Below are 19,522 nucleotides of genomic sequence, written 5' to 3'. Positions count from 1 at the left end.
TTATTTGTAACTGTAAACCACACTAAGTGTGTTTGTAACCAGCATTGTGATACATTCTGTACTCGTATTGCTAAATGAATTATTGACCTAATAAATAGAGTGTTCCTGCATTCATAGTGTATGCTTCCCGTTTGAGTTGTGATTGCTTTGGGTTGGAATTCAGGGCTTTTTAATTTTGTGGTCTGTCCTTACTGAGTGAGGGAAACTTGACGCTAGTGCTCTTGTACGAGAAAACGAAGCTGTGCCGCAGAGGGAACCATGCCCTCTTCAGCCTCTGGAAATGACAGCTTCAGTGCACAGGAGACCAGCCGTCACTCGTCAGTAGCTCTGACTATAAAAGGGTGGGTGGTTAAGAGACCTAGTAGAATTCAGCTGAAAGTTCTCCAGTCCCCCCATGTCTGCGATTCAGTCCCAGCTGCCCTTCAAATGTAAGACATTCTGTCGTTCTAACCTTCCTTTTTCTCACATGAAGGAGATTGCACTTTTAAAAAGAATTCTTCCATGAGAGTCAAAAGAATTCAGGAAATGAGGTCACTTTTTAAATGTTTTGGAATGTATGTGTGGTGCATGCTGCCTGTGTGCAGGTGTCCGTGGGGGTCCAGAAGAGGGTGTCAGGTAACCTGACTGTGAGCTGCACATGGCAAGAACGCTGGCAGTCAGACTCGGGTCCTCTGGAAGAGCAGCTTCTTGCCTACTTCACTAACTGCTGAGCCACCTGCCAGCCAGAGGCCGCATTTTGAAATAATGGAAAGCCAAGTACTTGGACAGAAACCTGCATCTCACTGCTTGCTTCCTCCGTATTAAATTTGTCTTTCTGCATAAAGTTTGAATTGTCACTTATAATTCTGAGGGTGGCATTTTATTCCAGACTTTGTTAAAACACTTTCTATATCTCATAGCTGGTAATATTCAGGCTGCTTCCAGCTTGTAAACTTTACTGCTTTCTGCATTATTTAACATAATATATAGCTTACTCTGTGACATACGTCTGTTAGCAAACCCCAGATACCTCAAACACTACTATAGATAAAAAATTCAAGATAGTCTGGGCATAGCTCAGTGGTAGAACATGAACTTAGGATACTTAAGACTCTGAATTCAGTCCCCAGCACTGCCCCCCACCTCCTCCATCCCGCCCAAGAGAATATAGACACCTACCTGTTAGGATAGCTGTTTTCAAACAAGTGTTGGTGAGGATGTGGAGGACTAGGTCCGTGTGCACTGTTGTGGAAACTCGAAATGGTAGATGCTGTGGCAAACAATATGGAGGATCCTCAAAATAAGTTTAAATGCATTTACCATATGATCCAGCAGTTCTACTGGAAGGATTTCAAACCAACATCTGTATATCTATTGACGGTTGAACAGATAAAATGTGGCATCCTTAAAATGAAACCCAGTCTTTAAAAAGGAAAGTATGGCCTGGCAGGATGGCTCACAGAGCAGGTAAGGGTGTTTGTGACCAAACCTGGCAGCTCAAGAACCAACTCTGGAACCCATCTGGTGAAAAACTGACTCCCTCAAGTTGTCCTCTACCGTGTGCACCTTGGCACACCTCCCTCCCCCACACCTAAGAAAATATAGAGGAAATTATGACAGTACTATAACATGGATGGACCTGATACGCTAAGAAGCCAAACAGCTGAGTGTGGTTGCACATACCTGTATCCCCGACACTTGAGGGTCAGAGGCAGGAGGATCAGTTCATGATCATCCTTGGCTACATAACAAGTTTGAAGCCAGCCTGGGCTACATGAGACCTTACCTCAAAAGCAAAGCCAAGTAAAATTAATATGTGATTTTAGTCTAATACAGACAATGAAAGAATGATTTGTCAGAAACGAGGGGGCGGGGGAGTGGGAGGAGATGGGAAATGGTTACTTAATGGATATGGTTTCCTTTTGACACAATGAAGAAGTTCCGGAGATTGGCCACAGAGAAAATGGAAACATAATTACAATAAAAATGGCTAAGATGCAGCACATGAAAGGCTAGAGGATGAGAAGATGGTAAATTTTATATACACAGAATTTTTTAAAAAATATTTTCAACCTGTGTAGGCAGGGCTGGCAGAGATATCTCAGTGGGCACAGACATGTGCCACCAAGCCTGATGACCTTAGTACAATCCCCAGTACTTAGCAGAAAGAGAGAACCAAATCCTGCAAGCTGCCCTCTGACCTCCTCAAGCATGCCCTGTTAAGTGTGGGCACACAGCAAAGTAAGAAACATTTCTCTTAAAATTGCCTGGCAGTTAAGTCAGCCATGATCCATTTGGAAGAACAACCACCATGAAGGCCAGGTGTAGAGTGGAGTGCACTCTACTCCCAGTGCTTGAGAAGCAGGGGCGAGGGTGGGGAGTGTGGGGGGAGGTTGGTCTACGACAGTTTGGTTTACATAGTGTCAGTTCAGGCCAGACCTACCTACACACAAAATAAATGTAAAGCAACTACAATAACAGAAAACAGTTCCTTTTCAAATATGTTCCTGTTACATCCAATTTTGTTACACTTTCTGTTCTTTTTCATTAGATCTCAGCCTGACATAGCAGAACTAATCCACAAAACAGTACAGAAAGTTCAGGAAATAAACCCAAGTAAATCAGGAGTTTGAAAAGTTACATCTAAAGTGGTCATAGAAAAAATGGCTTTCCCCTAAATGCTACAGGCTGTAAATAAACTCTTGCACCCACGGATAAGTGTTCAGCCAGTTGGAAAGCACACACACTGCATTCCTACTGCACAGTGTCAACCACGCTAAGCTAAGGTAGGCCAGTGGGTTAAAGCAAACACTGGAACTGGACTACAAGGAAAAAAATGTGACAACTTCAAATACTCTCGGTGCAGAATCCTTTCAAAGTCATTAAACCCCATAAAAAAAAAAAGACTTTCAGTTTAGTTATATAAAAAAAGGAAAATGTCTACATCCACAAGAGGAGGAGGGAGAGGAAGAGGACTAAGAGCTAAAAGTAATGCTGTGAATGGAGTCAGGAAGCCTTGACAGTGGGATCCTGGCTCAGCTGTGCCAACCCCTGAGCCTGCTTCCCTGTCTACCATAGGGAAGTCTGGCTCACAAGTTTGACACAGAAATCTAATGAGAAGAATAAAGCACTACTTCTCTCCTGAACCACAGACATGGATAGAGTGTTGCTATGGAGAGATTGCGGAGGACTCCTGGTTTTTTTTTTTTGGGGGGGGGGGATTGGTTTTATCTTTTGTTTCCCTCCTAGGATTAGCTTTACCATAAGAGCACAGACTGATGGATGACGTAACAGTTAGCTCCCCTTCAACACAGTCTCCCTAGCTACTCTCTGGTGTGCCCACCACTACCACTACAGTAGCATACTTTGGGTGGAGACACCTTAGCTGAGAACAATTAACTTGAAATAATAAATACATTAGAGGGCTGATTAAATGGCTCAGCAGTTAAGAGCACTTATTGCTCTTGCAGAGGACCTGCATTCAGTTCCCAGCAAACACACACACACGCGCACACACACACACACACACACACACACCCCTTCAATGGTCTGTAATTCTAGTTCTAGGGGGATTTGGCGCCATCTTCTGGCATCAGAGGGCACCAGGTACACAGTTGGCTTACTTTCACCCAGGCAAAACCCTCACTTACATAAATGTTTAAAAAGCCATACATCAGTCTGCCAGTTATTTACATGCTGTGAAAAATGACAGGCTGGCCTAGAGCTGGAGGCACAAGTGTCACAGTGTGCTGCCGTGTGCGGCCAGTGGCTCATTAGCACCGAGACCTAGTTCCTGTGCTGACTTCTGGTACAAGAGACATCACCTTCCTTCTTGGGCCTTTCTTTTCTCCTCTAGACAGTAGTTGAAAAAAAATGCTGTTCCGGGTGTGTTCTTTCATTTGTTAATTGAACAGAATTTTAAGTGACTACTTTTGTCATTACTTAGTATACACCAATAAACAGGTTGTCTTCTGGCTCCCACAGGTGATGGGCCAGAGCACAAGTGGCCCACACACTTCTGTGCGTGCTAAAAATATCATTGAAACAGTTGAAATTTTTTTCCTCTTTGTAGGTTCATTGTCTCATGTATTTTGTCACAGTGACAGAAAACTGAAGTAGCGATGTGCTTGACAAGTTTGAGGAAAACAGGGCTTAGGGCGAAGAGGTAGCTGAACAGTTGTAGGACTGGATCATAGAAGATCTAGCAGAACCTGGCGATGACTTGCGCTTTATTTTTATTATTTGTTTTATTTGTTTATTTTGTGACAGGTTGAATCATGTTGCCCAAGCTGTCCTGGAACTCTCTCCATCCTGCCTCACCTCCCCACCGCTCAGATTATAGGTGTGCACCACCAGGGCCAGCTGACGCTGACTTGGGATGAAATGAGGAACGCTGGAGTTTTGAGCAGAGAAACCTGTGATCTGCTGTTTTAGAATTCTAAGGTGGTGCTGAGTTTGAGGGAAGAGTTAAGAGGACACTAAACCCAGCCTCCCCTGTTGCCCTTGGGGAGAGCTCCCCACCCGCTTCTCCCGGGCTTCTTGCACACAGCAGCCTGGTTGAAAGGCAGAGGCACTCCCCACCTGTTCCTGTAGGTGGCGGTGCTGCCCCACAGACAGTGATCAGTGCTCTATTTTGCAGGGAGTCCCTCAGCATCAGCATCTTCTAGCTTACCGGCCCCTCCCTCCCAAATCCTCCTGTTCTGTCAAAATTGTCGTGGACCGGCTGGGTCCCCAAAGGCCCCCCGCAGTCCCTTCTTGGGCTTCCGGGAAGCACTGGGTAAAAGGAAGAGAGGGAGCTGCGCTCCCACCGCGTGTCCCTCCCCCGGCTTCCCCCTTTGTGCCTCGTCCAGACTGACGCTCACTTTCCCATTTACTTCTGTGCTCAATTTTTCTTCTGCATACAAATTGAGGGAGGCGAGAGACAAAAGGTTCACACATTTACCCTGGCCCTAAGCTGCCTTTAACAGGGTCTTCATTAACTTGTCGCTGTTTTTTGTTTGTTTGTTTTAAAAAAGAAGCCAGGCAGTGGTGGCGCACGCCTTTAATTCCAGCACTCTGGAGGCAGAGGCAGGAGGATCTCTGTGAGTTCGAGGCCAGCCTGGTCTACAGAGTGAGTTCCAGGAAAGGCACCAAAACTACACAGAGAAACCCTGTCTCGAAAAACACGCTCCCCCCCCCCCCCAAAAAAAAAATGTCTGGGCCTTGGGCGCTGGAGATGAGGCTATCAGCAGTTAAGTGTGTTTCTTGTCCTTCCAGAGGAAGATGTGGTTGTTTCCAGCACACACATGAGTCGGGTCACAACCATTTATATAACTCCAGCTCCCGAGGATCCCACATGCTCCATAACATCACACAGACACAAATGCACTTAAAAAGAAAATCACCAGGCCTACTTCCCTTTGTGGAGTCGCCATCTAACTGGTCTTTGGAGCCTGTCCTGGAACTCACTTTGTAGACTAGGCTGGCCTCGAACTCACAAAGATCCGCTTGGCTCTGCCTCCTGAGTGCTGGGATTAAAGGCCTGTGCCACCACTTCCCAGCACAATGTGCCTTTTTTTTTTTTTTTTAACTTCTCCAACTTCCTCCTTTCCTTTTTTGCCTCTCACAGTATCAGCCAAATCCATCAATTGACTGCAGAGGATGTGGCTCAGTGGCAAATGGTCCTCTAGAATGTGCAAGGTCCTTTTTGATCTTCAGTGCTATAAAATAAAAACGGGCTTACAAGATTCCTCAGCAGGTGAGGTGCTCCCAATCAAGCCTGACAACCCGGGCTCCATCCTGGGACCATATGGCAGAGGAGAGACTGGACTGGACTCTCAACTTCCTCTAACCTCAAGCAAGCTGTGGCAGGTGTGCACATGTGCACACACACAGAGACACACACATGCACACATACACAGCAGTCAATGATCAATAATATTATTATTATTATTATTATTATTATTATTATTACTTACCTTATATAAAGTCCTAAGTTTGCCATTCTTGATGCATGCCCGAGTTGCTTCTGCATACTTTGGGGATATCAAATATTAAAGGTCCCAAGAGTTGCACGGGTGGTGTAGATGTGTGAAGCACATTGTGCAAGGTACTAGGCATGGGAGGAGACTGTGGCGAACTAGAAAGCCTATCAGTGAAGCTGGTGAACTGCTCCTCAGCTCCACCAGCTGGTACATAGGCATGCAGAGCCAAATAGAGGGAGCTGTATGAGAAGCCAGAGACTTGATTTTGCATTGAATGGGAAACAACGCAGTTATAATAGTGGCAACTAGTTTTTTGTTTTTGTTTTTGTTTTTTTTTTTTTTTTTTTGAGCTGAGGATCGAACCCAGGGCCTTGTGCTTGCTAGGCAAGAGCTCTACCACTGAGCTAAATCCCCAACCCTGGCAACTAGTATTTTTAAAATGATGTTAGCAAGTGGAACTCATCATTGGGAATTAAATGCATTAGTAGCTGCCAATTTTTGATTGACCACTGGTCCAAATCACCATTCTGTTAAGCCTGTTAATGTTTCTTCTTTGGGATTCTTCTGTGTCTAGCCTCTCTCATCTCCATATACTTGGCTCACAGTCAACTGGAAATCTGCCCAGTACCCACGTGGCATCAGTTCATTCTACTGCATCTCTCCTCCCTGGCTACCGCCTGCCCCAAGCTACCCATAAGATGAAGTCTAGATGATTCGGAGGCTGCCAGACTTCTCACTGACTGGCTGGATTCCATCGGTTACCCTATGCCTTACCTCCCTGTGGCTAACATCCATAAGGCCCTTTGTTCTCTCCTCGCACTGGACCTAGGTGCCTCTCCACATGCGTGGCCACGACTATTTATCTACGTATAAGTGGGCTACCTGCCACTTAGTAAGTGGCTCTAAACATTTTTTTCTTCTGAGTCAGGGTCTTACTGTGTAGCTTTGGCTGACCTTAAACACACAGAGATCCAACTGCTTCTGTCTCACAAGTACTGGGATTAAAGTTGTGACCGCCAAGCCTGGCTCCGAATATTTTTAAGCAAATAAAAGATGAATGAAGTTCAGCCAAGTAAAGTAGAATTGTCTTAAGGATTATTATTCCCCAACCCATTTATTCATAATTTAAAAAATTGAGCATCCTTTTGATAAAGTAAATTTTCTTTACCCTATTCACCCCCTCACCCACCCACCCCAGAGTATACATGTAAGTGCTCCGAGAGCTCCATCCCTGTGGGTCTCTCATAGGTAGCGCTTGGGAGTTCCTGGGCTGTCTTTAATCTGCCTTTTCTTCAGCTTTGGTTTTTGAGGAAGTTTCCTTAAAAAATCTGAAAGAACAGAAATCAGAGAGGGTTTCAATGACAGAACAAGTGGTAAGAAACGGCAGGAACACATGCAGGGTGTGAAGAATAGAACAGGAAGTCCCCTGCCAGTGCGTCCCTTCCTCTCGCTTTTCACTGAAACCTGTGAGGTAGAGCGATGACATCACACACACACACACACACACACACACACACACACACACACACACGCACACACAGTGTACATGTGAGGATGCTTGCCCAAGCACAGAGCAAGGATGTGGTATATCCAAAGCTTTACAGCAAGGCAGTCAGGACCAAACCCCAGCCTGCTTGACTTCCCCCTACTTCCCTCTCACTCCTCGCCACTGATGACAGTGCTTTGGAAACAAGTGCTTTGGAAACACAGGTCTGTTGGCCAACAACACTGCCAAGTTTTAATCAATATCTGATTTGTGAACACAGTGCAAGAGAAACACCATGCCAGTCACTGTCGGGCGGGTTCTGCCCTGGTGCACCACAAAGGATGGGTCGACCAGTGTGGTGTGCTTTCCTCATGCAAGAATGGGGTGGGGGACCCCACATCATCTCTAATCCCCAACACATTCACTAGTCGTGTGTGTGTGTGTGTGTGTGTGTGTGTGTGTGTGTGTGTGTTACTGGGGATTGAACCCGATCCTCACATATGCTGCAAGCATTTTCTACCACTGAGCTATGTCCCCAGCTCTCAGCTCCAATACACACACACACACACACACACACACACACACACACACACACACACAGAAAGAGAGAGAGAGATTCATTATCAAGACTTTCTATCTAAAGTCTGTTTATAGGTAAAGAAATAAGTTAGAAGATGCCAAAAGGAAGTAATAGGGAGGAAAATAGACTGTGGGAAATTCTGACAATGGCCTGATCTCTCCCAAGAGTCGGATAAAAAGGCTTGTTAGGCTAAGAGATAACCAGGTGGAGAACCCGGCATGAGAGGCCATCTCAACAGTTACCTCTGGAATGTTCATATGAATTATCCAATTCCACAAAGTGAAACACTGGCCTGGAAAGACTGATGCCATTCATTTTAAAAAAGCAAGTTCAGAGGGCTGGAGAGATGGCTCAGTGGTTAGGAATGCTGGCTGCTCTTCCAGAGGACCTGGGTTTGGTTCCCAGTACCCACACAGGGGTTCACAACTGCCTGTAACTCTAGTTCCAGGAGATCAGATGCCCTCTTCTGACTGTGACAGGCTCCGAAGTGTATGTGGTATGTAAAGGCATGCGGGCACTTACACGCAGGTGCAGGGGGACAGCTCAGCCAGTAAAGCACTTGCCACGAAAGAACAAGGCCCTGGTTTGGGTCCTCAGTATCCACGCAGAACACTGGTTATGGCACACATGGGATTCCACCTCGGGGAGGTAGAGACTGGAAGATCCCGGCATCTTAATCAGCCAGTCCAGCCAATCAGTGAGCTCAGATTCAGCGAGAGACCCTTATCTCCAAAACTAAGGTTGGAGAAATGCTCCCAAACACAAAGCAAGTTAGGATCAAAATGAGCATAGTCTCATTTTCGTTAAAGTATGTATTTATATTCATAACTGATCTGTAAAGTGTTAACAGTGCAATGGTGGGTGACAACAATGTGATGTTTATATCTCCCTATTTTTATTTATCTGCTTTTAATTTTCTATGTTATAATAATAACTAGAAAGTAGGTTGCAGAGGTACCTCAGTGGGTAGAATCCTTGCCTAGCTCTCATGAAGCCATGGGTTTGATCCTCCTTAGCACCACAGAAATCAGGTGGCCTGTAATCCTAACACAGGCAAGGTGTGGGCAGTGGGCTCAGAGTTCAAGGTCATCCCTATTAGGGCTACACTCTGAGTTCTCCAGGCAACCATGCTTGCCTTTTACCTTCCTCAACAGTAGCCAAGGAGGGTTGCTAACCGTGGCACAGAAGCCTGGGCACAGAAGTGTAGGGAGATGCATGCCAAGTCTCTCTGTGCCTTAGTGTACAGCAGGAACCCTCACGGTTCTAACCTTTACCCGGCCTCTTTTTATTTAAAAGGCACCATATCCTTAGCCCATAACCCCATGCAGAGAACCAGACATTTTGGTCAGCAGAGAGGCCAAAGTGACTGGAAAGGCCATTCCCACGCCATCTAGCTCACTGTGAGACTGAGTCTCTGTCCTTTTCCCTTTATTCCACTCCATCAGAGTGGGCATCTGCCACTGCTACCAGCACCTCCTGAGGGTCCATAGCTCAGCATTTAGAAACTGTTTCCACCCTGCTTCTAGTCATGTGAGAAAGGGCCTTTACACCATGTTAACTAAAAAAGGCTGGATTCAAAAGGTATGCACTGTGAGACCTCTGCAGGGGGCGTTACACAGAACACTGGGAAAACCGCACTAAACGCCAACAGTGCTGGCCTCTGAGTATTGGGTAATTTTTCTGTTCCTTTTCTCCACATTTATCTGCCTATTTTAAAGAGTCTATAATGAGTATATCTGGGGAGGAGCTACAAACAGCAAAGAGACCAAAGAAGGCGAAGGAAAGGACAGAAGGAACAACAGAGAAGGAAGAGGCGGTAGACAGGAAGAGGACTTGGCAGGCTCAGAGAGGAGGCTCCAGCCTGTTCCTGAGAACCCCTGAACTTCTCCAAAGCCCCTCACCCAGGTGCCTCCCCTGACACCCAGTGGACATCACCTCCTCTTGAGGACCTTGGCTCCTCCAGCATGCCAGCCTCTTGGCCAGGGGCCTGCATCTTGGACAGCCTCTCCTTCATGCCGCTGATGTTTCCATGCAAGCCCCAGGCGCTGCAGAGTCTGGGGAGACTGTCCTCCTGGCTGGCCAGCAAGGATCTCTCTGGTGCATCCAAGGGACAGAACGCGACCTGAAATCGGGTCCATTGTTGAGGAGAGGCTGGAGAGGAGAGGCTGGAGACGAGAGGGGCCTAAACTCTACAGCATCAGCCTTACCCCACCCCACCCCCAGCTGCTGAGAAATGACAGGATCTCACATTTGCCTAGCCAAAGGGATGGGGTGAGGGTCACAGAAAAACTGGGGACGTAGGGTGGGCTAGGCAGACATCTGTGTCTTCTAGGTAAGTTTATCCCTGCTAAGAAGTCCAAGCACTGCCTCCTGTCTCGGCCTACAGAAGGCTATGATTATGCATGCACCATTGCATCAGGTGCTGCATTCCACTCACTGACAGCTAAATGGACATCCTGAGCCATGGGTGAGAACAGCTGAGGCCAGCTTGGGGACATCTCCAGGGCCTGAGAACAGAACTGGGCCTAGCTCTGTCCTTACACAGTGGCTCTCAGCTACCCTGATCTCAGGACATGTTTACGTCTTGAGATCAGTGAGAACTCCAAAAGATGTGCTTATGTGGTCATGGCTATTCATACTTACCCTATTAGAGATTACAGGTAAGAAAATGTTAAGTGTGTATTTACTAAATTATTTGAAAATTAAAATAGGAGATACACACAAATATTCTATGAAAATTATTTATGAAAAAGTAACTTTGCTCCCCCCCAAAAAAAAAATTCAGAAAAGTAGTAGTGTTTTATATTTTCAGCTCTCTTTAGCGTCTGGCTCCAGGGAAGACCTGCAATTTCAGGTCTCACTCAGTAGTTATGAATAGTTATGACTTATGACTTATGGTATGTTGTCTTGGTTGAAGCACACAGAAGTGCGGCCTCATACAAATACATATTTAGAAAAGAACAGATATGTTTCTTTGTTGTCATACTAAAAATGAAACAAACAGTAGTTTCTTAATTGTAGTTCAGAATCTGAACCATATGGGTAAACTTTTGAAAAATGAATAGGCAGCCAGGTGGTGGTGGTGGTGGTGGTGGTGGTGGTGGTGGTGGTGGTGGTGGTGGTGGTGGTGGCACACACCTTTAATCTCAGCACTCAGGAAGCAGAGGCAGGTGGATCTCTGTGAGTTTGAAGTCAGAAAGGTCTACAAAGCAAGTTCCAGGACAGCTAGGGCTATACAAAGAAACCCTGTCTTGAAAAACCAAAATAAAGTAAAGTAAAATCCACAGGCTCTTTTATTTGTTTTGAAACAAGATCTCACTTGGACTCACTGTGCAGCCTAGGCTGGTGTCAGATCTGCAGTCGGCCTGCCTTGGCCTCCTGAGTGCTGGGATTCAGGGACTGGGCCACTGTGACCAGCTGAAAAAGGGAACAGACTTTTAGCCAGGTATAGTGGCCCATGCCTTTAATCCTAGCACTGGGAAGCAGAAGCCAGCACATCTCTATGAGTGTAAGTTCGAGGACACCCTGGTCTACATAGTGAGGTTCAGACTAGCCAAGACTATATAGACCTTGTCTCAAAAAGTAATAATAATAATAATAGTCTTAAAATTGCTTTAAAGGACAATATGGAAATTTGGGGTCCGGCCCCTGCCACCCACACCTCCATGCTTCCCCAGCTGTAGAGACTCTCTTTAGGCACATCTGTCAAGACTAGAAAGACCGCACCAACAGACCCTTTCTATAGAAGACCCGGAATCACATTAGGATTTACATTTTGTGTTGTATACATTCTATAGTTTCTATTTAATTTCTAAAACTTCTAAAATTAACGTAGTAATTATACAAATGAGTTTTTTATTTTCATACACGAATAAATGTGTTTTGATTGTATTCACTCTCCACACCCTTCTCTCCCCCTGCCCCAAGGCACGGCCCCCCGCCATGGCAACACACAAAACACACACACACACACACACACACACACACACACACACACACACACACACGCACGCACACATTCTCACTGATCTTTTCCCAACTAAATTCCTTCTGCTTTCATCTCTTTTTTTTGGCGGGGGGTGAACCAATAAAATTAGAGTTGCTTATAGCAACACAGCTAAGAGGTTATTTGCAGAACACGGGCAACTTAACAGTGACACACTGTTCCAGGTTTTGATCAATGTATGGTGAACGTCCCCACCCTTCCAGTGTCTTTCAGAACAGGTACACTAGCCCAGTCTTCTGTGACCCACTTACTCACCCTCTCCTTCCTTCCTGGGAGCTCTTGGCAAATTGTTCTTTTCACTGCACTCCAAGTTTTGTTTTGTTTTTGCTGAGACAGGGTTTCTCTGTGTAGCCCTGGTTGTCCTGGAACTCACTATGTAGATCAGGCTGGCCTCCACAGAGATCGACCTGCCTCTGCCTCCCGAGTGCTGGGATTAAAGGCGTGTGCCACCACCGCCCGGCTGCGCTCACAGTTTTACCTTCCCAGAACATCTCTGGGCTGCAGTCATACAATACACACCTCTTCATCGATCTATCGGTGAACTGTCCATACTATGGTTCACTGGAACCCATTGTTCTATCTTTTGCATGTTAAACAGGTCTCACCTTCTGAGGATTCTCTCAAGGCTTCAGAGCATACTTTGAGAGCCTCTGGTTCAAAAGAATAATCCTCAACAACAGCAGTGAAAGTCACCTTTGTGTCAAGCACTCTCTGTTCCTTCCTGTGATCCTCACAAGTAACTCTAAGTAGCAACTAGAGCTATTACCCACAATTTGTAAATGAAACATCAAATGCTGGGAGGAGAGATACCTGTGCCAGAACACACAAGGGGGAAGACAGCCAGAATGCAATCTCTGGCTGCCTTTACGAATTCCTGCTTGGCCAGCCCCTCCCCACTCCACCTTGGCTGCTCCTCTCCAACATGAATGCTTGGATCATTTTGTTAATTCTCTCTCTCTCTCTCTCTCCTTTTTTTTTTTTTTAAAAAGATTATTTATTATGTATACAGTGTTCTGCTTGCTAGCCAGAAGAGGGCACCAGATCTCATTATAGAAGGTTGTGAGCCACCTTGTGGTTGCTGGGACTCGAACTCAGGACCTCTGGAAGAGCAGCCAGTGCTCTTAACCTCTGAGCCATCTCTCCAGCCCCATTTTGTTTTTCTTCTCCTTCTATTTACTTTTGTTTTGCAATGCTGGGGTTGAATTCAGGGCCTCCCACAAGTAGGCAAGTGTTCTACTACAGATTTATCTACATAGCCCCAGCTTCTCTCTAAGAGAAGAGGCGGGGTCCTGCTGTGTTAACAGGTTGACTCTGACTCCTGGGTTGAGTGATCCTCCTGCCTCAGGAGCCAGTCTATTGGTTTTTGACTCAGTGTCTGGCTCTAGCAGTTCCTTTTCTAAATATAAGACATTGCCATTATAGTGACTTCTGGATTTGTGGGTTTCACTGGCCAGATAGCTTCCAAATATATCTTCAGGCTCTCAATTTAAAATTTCTAAAGTTAGGATTTTAAAAAGAAAACTGTTTCATTATGAACAAGCAAACAAGACACTATCACTCCCAAAATAAAAACACCTGGAAGGTTTAACCTTAAAATAAAGGGTAACCTGCCTGGGGTCTGGGGGCCGCAGAAAGAACACTTGCTTGGCACGCACAAGCCCTGGCTTCCATCCATGCTGAAACCATGGTGTGAGCATGAAAGGGGAATAAACGTCATGATTTGGTGGCCCTAGTCAGGTCCCTCAGGGGACAGTGTAGGGGAAGGTATGAGGGACAAGAGGGGACAGGCATTAGAGAGCCACTCAGTCTGAGTCCTCCCCTCAGGATCTAAGAACACTGACCAAACTCCTGCCGGACCTCACAGGAGCTCTCTGGAAAGCCTCACCAGGAACTTGGCTGTTTGGTTGGCTTTGGTGTACTTATAGAGCCGGCGAAGGTGCTTCGACTCCAGTTCTGAGAAGAGGGAGACAAATCGCCAGAGCATCCTGCAGAGAGAAACCCGAGACAGACTGAGAGAGGCTGCAGAGAACCTTTTCTCCCTCTGCACTGTCTGTGACCAGGATCTATCCAGTAGAAATGGGCTGCAAGTTGCTTCCTCAGTTTCAGGTTGAGGGGTTGGAGGGGGAGACCAGGACAGAAATGCCGTTCGCTGCTAACAAGCGGCTGTTCACCTCAAGGCTACAGGAGGCTTAAAAACGTACGTGTTGGGCTGGAGAGATGGCTCAGCGGTTAAGAGCACTGACTGCTCTTCCAGAGGTCCTGAGTTCAATTCCCAGCAACCACATGGTGGCTCACACCCATCTGTAATGAGATCTGGTGCCCTCTTCTGGCTTGCTGTCATATATGCTATATACATAATAAATAAATTTAAAAAAAAATCTAAAAAAAACAAAAAACAAAAACAAAAAAAAAACCACGTACGTGTGTGTGTGTGTGTGTGTGTGTGTGTGTGTGTGTGTGTGTGTGCCACAGTGCATGTGTGAAGGTCTGGGGACAACCAATAGATGTGGATCTCTCCCTCCAGGACATGGGTCTGAGGGACAGAACTCAGGTCAGCCGGCTTAGTAAGGAATGCCTTACCTACTGAGGCGTCTGGAGGCTTTTGGGAAAGGCTTGTGTCTACTGTGTGTACAGCTAAGGAACACTCAGTGCTGCCCTGGTGGCTACAGGGACCTGTTCTTTCAACATCTGCCCTCTCCCAGGACCGTAACCCTCTCCCTGACTGGGGAGCCTTGACTGGAGGTGGGATAAGGCAAGGAGGCTGCCTACTTTTTCCAGTGCTTCATCTCCCAGGCCCGGCAGTAATGCTGCAGGAAGGTGTTGATGTGGTCCCCCAGGGCCTCCAGGCTCTGCTTTGTAAACTTGACCCGCTTCTTCTGGGGAAGGTCCTTGGGCAGGTTCAGCTTTCGCAGGAACTTCTTCAGAGGCCTCAGGTACTCCTTACACTGAGGGAGTCACAAGTAAGGGGAGGGGCGGAGAGGTGGGGAGAAGGGCAGGTGGACAGTCCCATGTCTGGCAAACTGGCCTGCCTGCAGTCTTAGTGGCTGACAAAGGGCCACGTGCTGACAAGGCTCCAGGGGATTCCCACCCGCTTCCATCCTGAGTGTGACAGATCAGAAGCCTCCTGATTCCTCCCAGGCTAGTAGGGACAGGGTCCCAGGATAGCCCCTTACAATTTTGAAGGTATCCTGGCTCAGGCCCTTGGCATGACGGACCAGAGCATCTCCAGTGGGAACGGTGCTGAAGCTCCTCTCTAAGCAGGGGACACTCCCCACCTGGAAGGGGGTGACACAGTCAGTGAAGGGCTTGGGCCTGAGGACCAGTGCTGGGCAGATACTGGTAAATATCTTTGACAGTCAAACCCTTCTCCATCTCCCTGTGATCTCTTTCTTAAAACATCATTAGGTTAGTGAGCCTGGGCAAAGAAACCCACTTAGAAAACCTAGAATATTTCACCTGTTTCTTTTCCAATAATTCTTGGCTATACTAGGAAAATTAACATTAACATCCTGATAAACATTAACTCATTTCTTTTCCCACGAATTCTTTGAGGTTAGCTACCATTACCTCTGCTTATAACTGAGAATAGTGAGGCATTGGAAGAATTCTGTGACTCTGTAAGGGGGTGGGCAGCAATTGCTTTTCTTTCTTTTCTTTTCTTTTTTTTTTTTTTTTTTTTTAGTTTTATGAGACAGGGTTTCTCTGTGTAGTTTTAGTGCCTGTCCTGGATCTTGCTCTGTAGACCAACCAAGCTGGCCTCAAACTCACAGAGATCCGCCTGGCTCTGCCTCAGAGTGCAGGGACTAAAGGTGTGCGCCACCGCCGCCCAGCTGCTTTTCCTTTTATTTGGCACTTTATTGAGGTCCGAGGCCCATATCTACTCATCTCTGAATTTTAGCATTATGACATGCATTTGAAGTGTACCCAATAAGTAAGGTGGTGATAACAGGAGTCTTGTGACACAAAAGTGGGGCAAAGAGAAAATAGAATAAAATGAGTGGTGACAAAGTGGCTGTGAAATATTACTAAAACTCTGCACAGAATTAGACTGGTGTCACTGGGTTTGCCCTTCATTTTTTTTTTTTTTTTATTCTTTCCTCTGTGTAGCCCTGGCTGTCCTGGAACTCACTCTGTAGACCAGGCTGGCCTTCAACTCACAGAGATCCGCCTGCCTCTGTCTCCCGAGTGCTGGGATTAAAGGTGTGCACCTTACATTTTCACAGCCTCTCAGGACAGTCAGATCACCTGCTGTCTGTGTTCAGAGGAAGAGCCACACTCAGAGCACTATGAAGGGAAGCTGGGGAAGGTAAAGAAGGGGCCGAACAAGCTCCTCCCAACTGTAGAGGGAGGAGTCTGGCTAACTCCATGAACGTAGCCACATTAACTGTACACAGACCACACAGGTATGCTCACATAGGTGTGGGTGAGCCTTTACAACATCAAAATGGTACTTCCCATCATCTTGCCAGAAACACATCTTTGATAAATGTGTTTATCATTTATCCCTCACTTGTGGTTCTGGGAAATCAAACCCAGGACTCGGGCAAGCTCTCCACTACTGACCTACACCCTAACTCAACTGTTTGAACTTGTTCTTTGGGGTTCTTGCTAATCCACATACACTACCAATTTTTTTCTCCTTGTCTTCTTCCTTGAATTTTATGTTCATGGCTTTCGAAATCCAGCCCCTTCCCTGGTTCCCTCACATCCCAGCCTCACTTCACCTTCTCTAATGGCTTGGCTCCTTCACTGCCCTGCCCATGTGAGGCTTCCATCTCCACAGCTGGGCTGGCAGCCTCAGGACAGCACTCCTCAGGTCCCCCACAGGCTTCTAACTTACTACTTCTGTGACCTGAGAGCCCCAGTAGCGGGCAGGTTGGCTCCAGAACTCAGAGGAAAACCATGGCAACTGCCAACACAGAGCTCAGGCCCCTCTCTATCCTGTCCACTAGTGCCTCAGGGTGGCCACCAACCATCTCCTCCAACTGGGAACTGAACTCGGTAAGTGAGTGAGTGAGCCAGGTGTGCTGAGTACCCTGCCCCATCCCATCCCCCTCCACCCCCATCCTCCCCACCCCCACCCCCACCCCCGTCAGCGCTCACAGCTGACCAGCGCAAGATGGCACACCTCCAGTCAGATGCTATTGATTTTAAACCCTGATAAGGCTTTTGAAGTGATTTTCCTGGATGGACACCCCTCCTGCCTCCGTAGTTACACCGGGGGCTTCTTGAGAGAGTGTGTGTTGGCGGAGATGGGGTTGGGTGGGGGTTGTAACAGTCCTTTCCGGAACAAAGGACTGAAGAGAGAACGGGATATAATAAATCTCTACTGAAATATACTGCTAGCCCCTGTAGCCATCAAGTTAATAAACTGGTTGTGCCAAGGGAAGATTGGGGTTGCTTTAAGGGTATTTTACACAAGTACAGCCAACGTATATTTCATTAATCCTCGCCAAAACCTTCCTGGGAGTGGGTGCCAAGTACCAACAAGGAGCCTGGGGAGCCGAGGTCCTATCACTCGCCTTAGCTCAGTGGCCACTGAAACAGGCGCAAGGCTTTTTGATCAGATTCCGAGCGCTCCGGCTTCTCCCTCCCGCAAGCCCGCGGGTGTCCGGGTGTCCTGGGCCACAGGAGCAAACACTGTCAGCAGGGTCTGGAGCCGCAAGAACCGGCCTGGCTGCTAGGCTCTCCCCGGCTCCAGACTGTCAGGACCGCTCGGTCCCGACCCGGGCACCAGTGCCCCCTTGCGTCCGTCAGCAGCTAGCGCAGCAGTTAGCTGCCTGGTGCACAGATGGTTGCTGCTGCGGTCCACTCACTTAAGCCGCGTCTTCCCTAAGGCTGGATTCAGTCTATCGCCAGGACCTCTTGGGTGTCTTCAGGGACTGCAGAGCAATTTTCCCTCACCCAGTTTGATCATGTTCTCCCTCTTCGTTGGCGGCCACTGGGTCGGGCCGCTGTCGGCCAATAGAGTCTTCCCTCTGTCCATCTAGTCACACAGGACAGGGGGACAGGACATGGTGGCTCTTGACAGCTTCAAGGCGGCTAGGAGGCCCTGGGGTTTGGGTGAGTTCCTTTTCTGTCCAGAAACTCTTTATATTATATTACATATATACATATATAAGTATACATATACACACATACATATACATATATATATTATGTATACCGTATTCTGCCTGTATGTGCCCCTGTAGGCAGGAAGAGGGCACAGATCTCATTACAGATGGTTGTGAGCCACCATGTAGTTGCTGGGAATTGAACTCAGGACCTCTGGAAGAACAGTCAGTGCTCTTAACTGCTGAGCCATTTCTCCAGCCAGAAACTCTTAACTATCCTCTATTCCTGTTCCTTGTACCATTAGGTTTAGCAAATTGTTGGGGAGGGGAAGGGGAGAATCAAAGTCCCTGCTTCTCTGCCTTCACTTTGGAAGATCTGTTCCCTGAGGGTTATTTCACAGCTAAGGGCCGTTAGAGGAAGGCAAGGGGCCTCCTAGACACTCCAGAGGGAGTTAATTGTTAATGCGTTTGAAGATGTAAAACATGTATTCTCGCTGTCCAGTCTAGGGATAGTCCTAAGGAGAAAAAGATTTGACAACAGTGACATTCTGGAAACCATTCTGGAAATGTCATCAATAGGATAAATAAAATGTTATGACACATATCTGTCACCCATGTTCAAGTGTTATTCTATAGCTATACCCACTGAGACGTGTGTGGTGATATTTTGTTTGTGAGCTAACAAATAAAGCTTTCCTGAAGATCAGAGTGGGGAGCTAAACCACTAGTTAGCCATAGAGGCCAGGTCGTGGTGGTGGTGGTGGTGGTGGTCGTGGTGGCGCACACCTTTAATCCCACACTCGGGAGGCAGAGGCAGATGGATCTCTGTGAGTTCGAGGCCAGCCTGGGCTACACAAGATTGATCCAGTCTAAAAGAGAAACAGAGCCAGGGAGTGGTTGGCACACACACACACACACACACACACACACACACACACACCTTTAATCTCAGCACTAGGGAGGTGGAGACAGGACATGATATGGCTGGGCGGAGAAAGGAATGTAAGACAGGAGGAGACAGGAGCTCAGTCTCTTTTCAGGCTGAGGTTTCAGTAGAAGTAAGAACTCTAGTGGCTGGCTGCTCTGCTTTTCTGATCTTCCAGCATTTACCCTAATACCTGGCTCCGGGTTTTTATTAACACCAATTAGGATTCCTGCTACAGATATGAGACAGGAATGGAATCAGCATGTGTGGCCCAATCCCATTTTGGACATACACTGAAAAGGCTGTTGGAGTGCACACTTCACAATATCAAAGGGGATTTCTTTCCCCCGTTAGTTTTGTACCTGTAAGCTGGGCAGGGCAGTGATCTTGAAACAGCAGTGTCCAGGAAGGCTGAAGTCCAGTAGGGCTGTCTGTAGTAAGTTCAAGGCAAGTCTGGGATACATAGCAAAATCTGTCTCCAAACCCAAATTAAAACATAGAATATATAGTTATGAAGAGACGGGGTA

General features: G+C 47.0%; 1 protein-coding gene across 3 annotated transcripts in view; it reads right to left on the bottom strand.

Moving 5' to 3' along the window:
* Positions 1–7,130: 7,130 nt before the first annotated feature.
* Positions 7,131–19,522, bottom strand: part of Chct1 (CHD1 helical C-terminal domain containing 1) — a 50,991-nt gene continuing 38,599 nt past the window's right edge. Inside the window, exons 4-9 of one of the 3 annotated variants that reach the window (XM_059271408.1) lie at positions 19,358–19,467; positions 15,188–15,289; positions 14,784–14,959; positions 13,900–13,999; positions 9,944–10,130; positions 7,131–7,270 (exon numbers count right to left, since the gene is read on the bottom strand). In XM_059271408.1, coding sequence (XP_059127391.1) covers positions 7,185–7,270; positions 9,944–10,130; positions 13,900–13,999; positions 14,784–14,959; positions 15,188–15,289; positions 19,358–19,459 — 753 coding nt within the window. In that variant the 5' untranslated portion in view covers positions 19,460–19,467 and the 3' untranslated portion in view covers positions 7,131–7,184. Of the gene's footprint in view, positions 7,271–9,943; positions 10,131–13,899; positions 14,000–14,783; positions 14,960–15,187; positions 15,290–16,738; positions 17,026–19,357; positions 19,468–19,522 lie in introns of those variants that run through there. The other 2 variants (XM_059271409.1, XM_059271410.1) reach the window with 2 other exon arrangements.

Source organism: Peromyscus eremicus, chromosome 8a (assembly GCF_949786415.1).
Source record: "Peromyscus eremicus chromosome 8a, PerEre_H2_v1, whole genome shotgun sequence".
NCBI classification, from domain to species: Eukaryota; Metazoa; Chordata; class Mammalia; order Rodentia; family Cricetidae; genus Peromyscus; species Peromyscus eremicus.
This window is presented reverse-complemented; position numbering and strand designations above follow the sequence as displayed.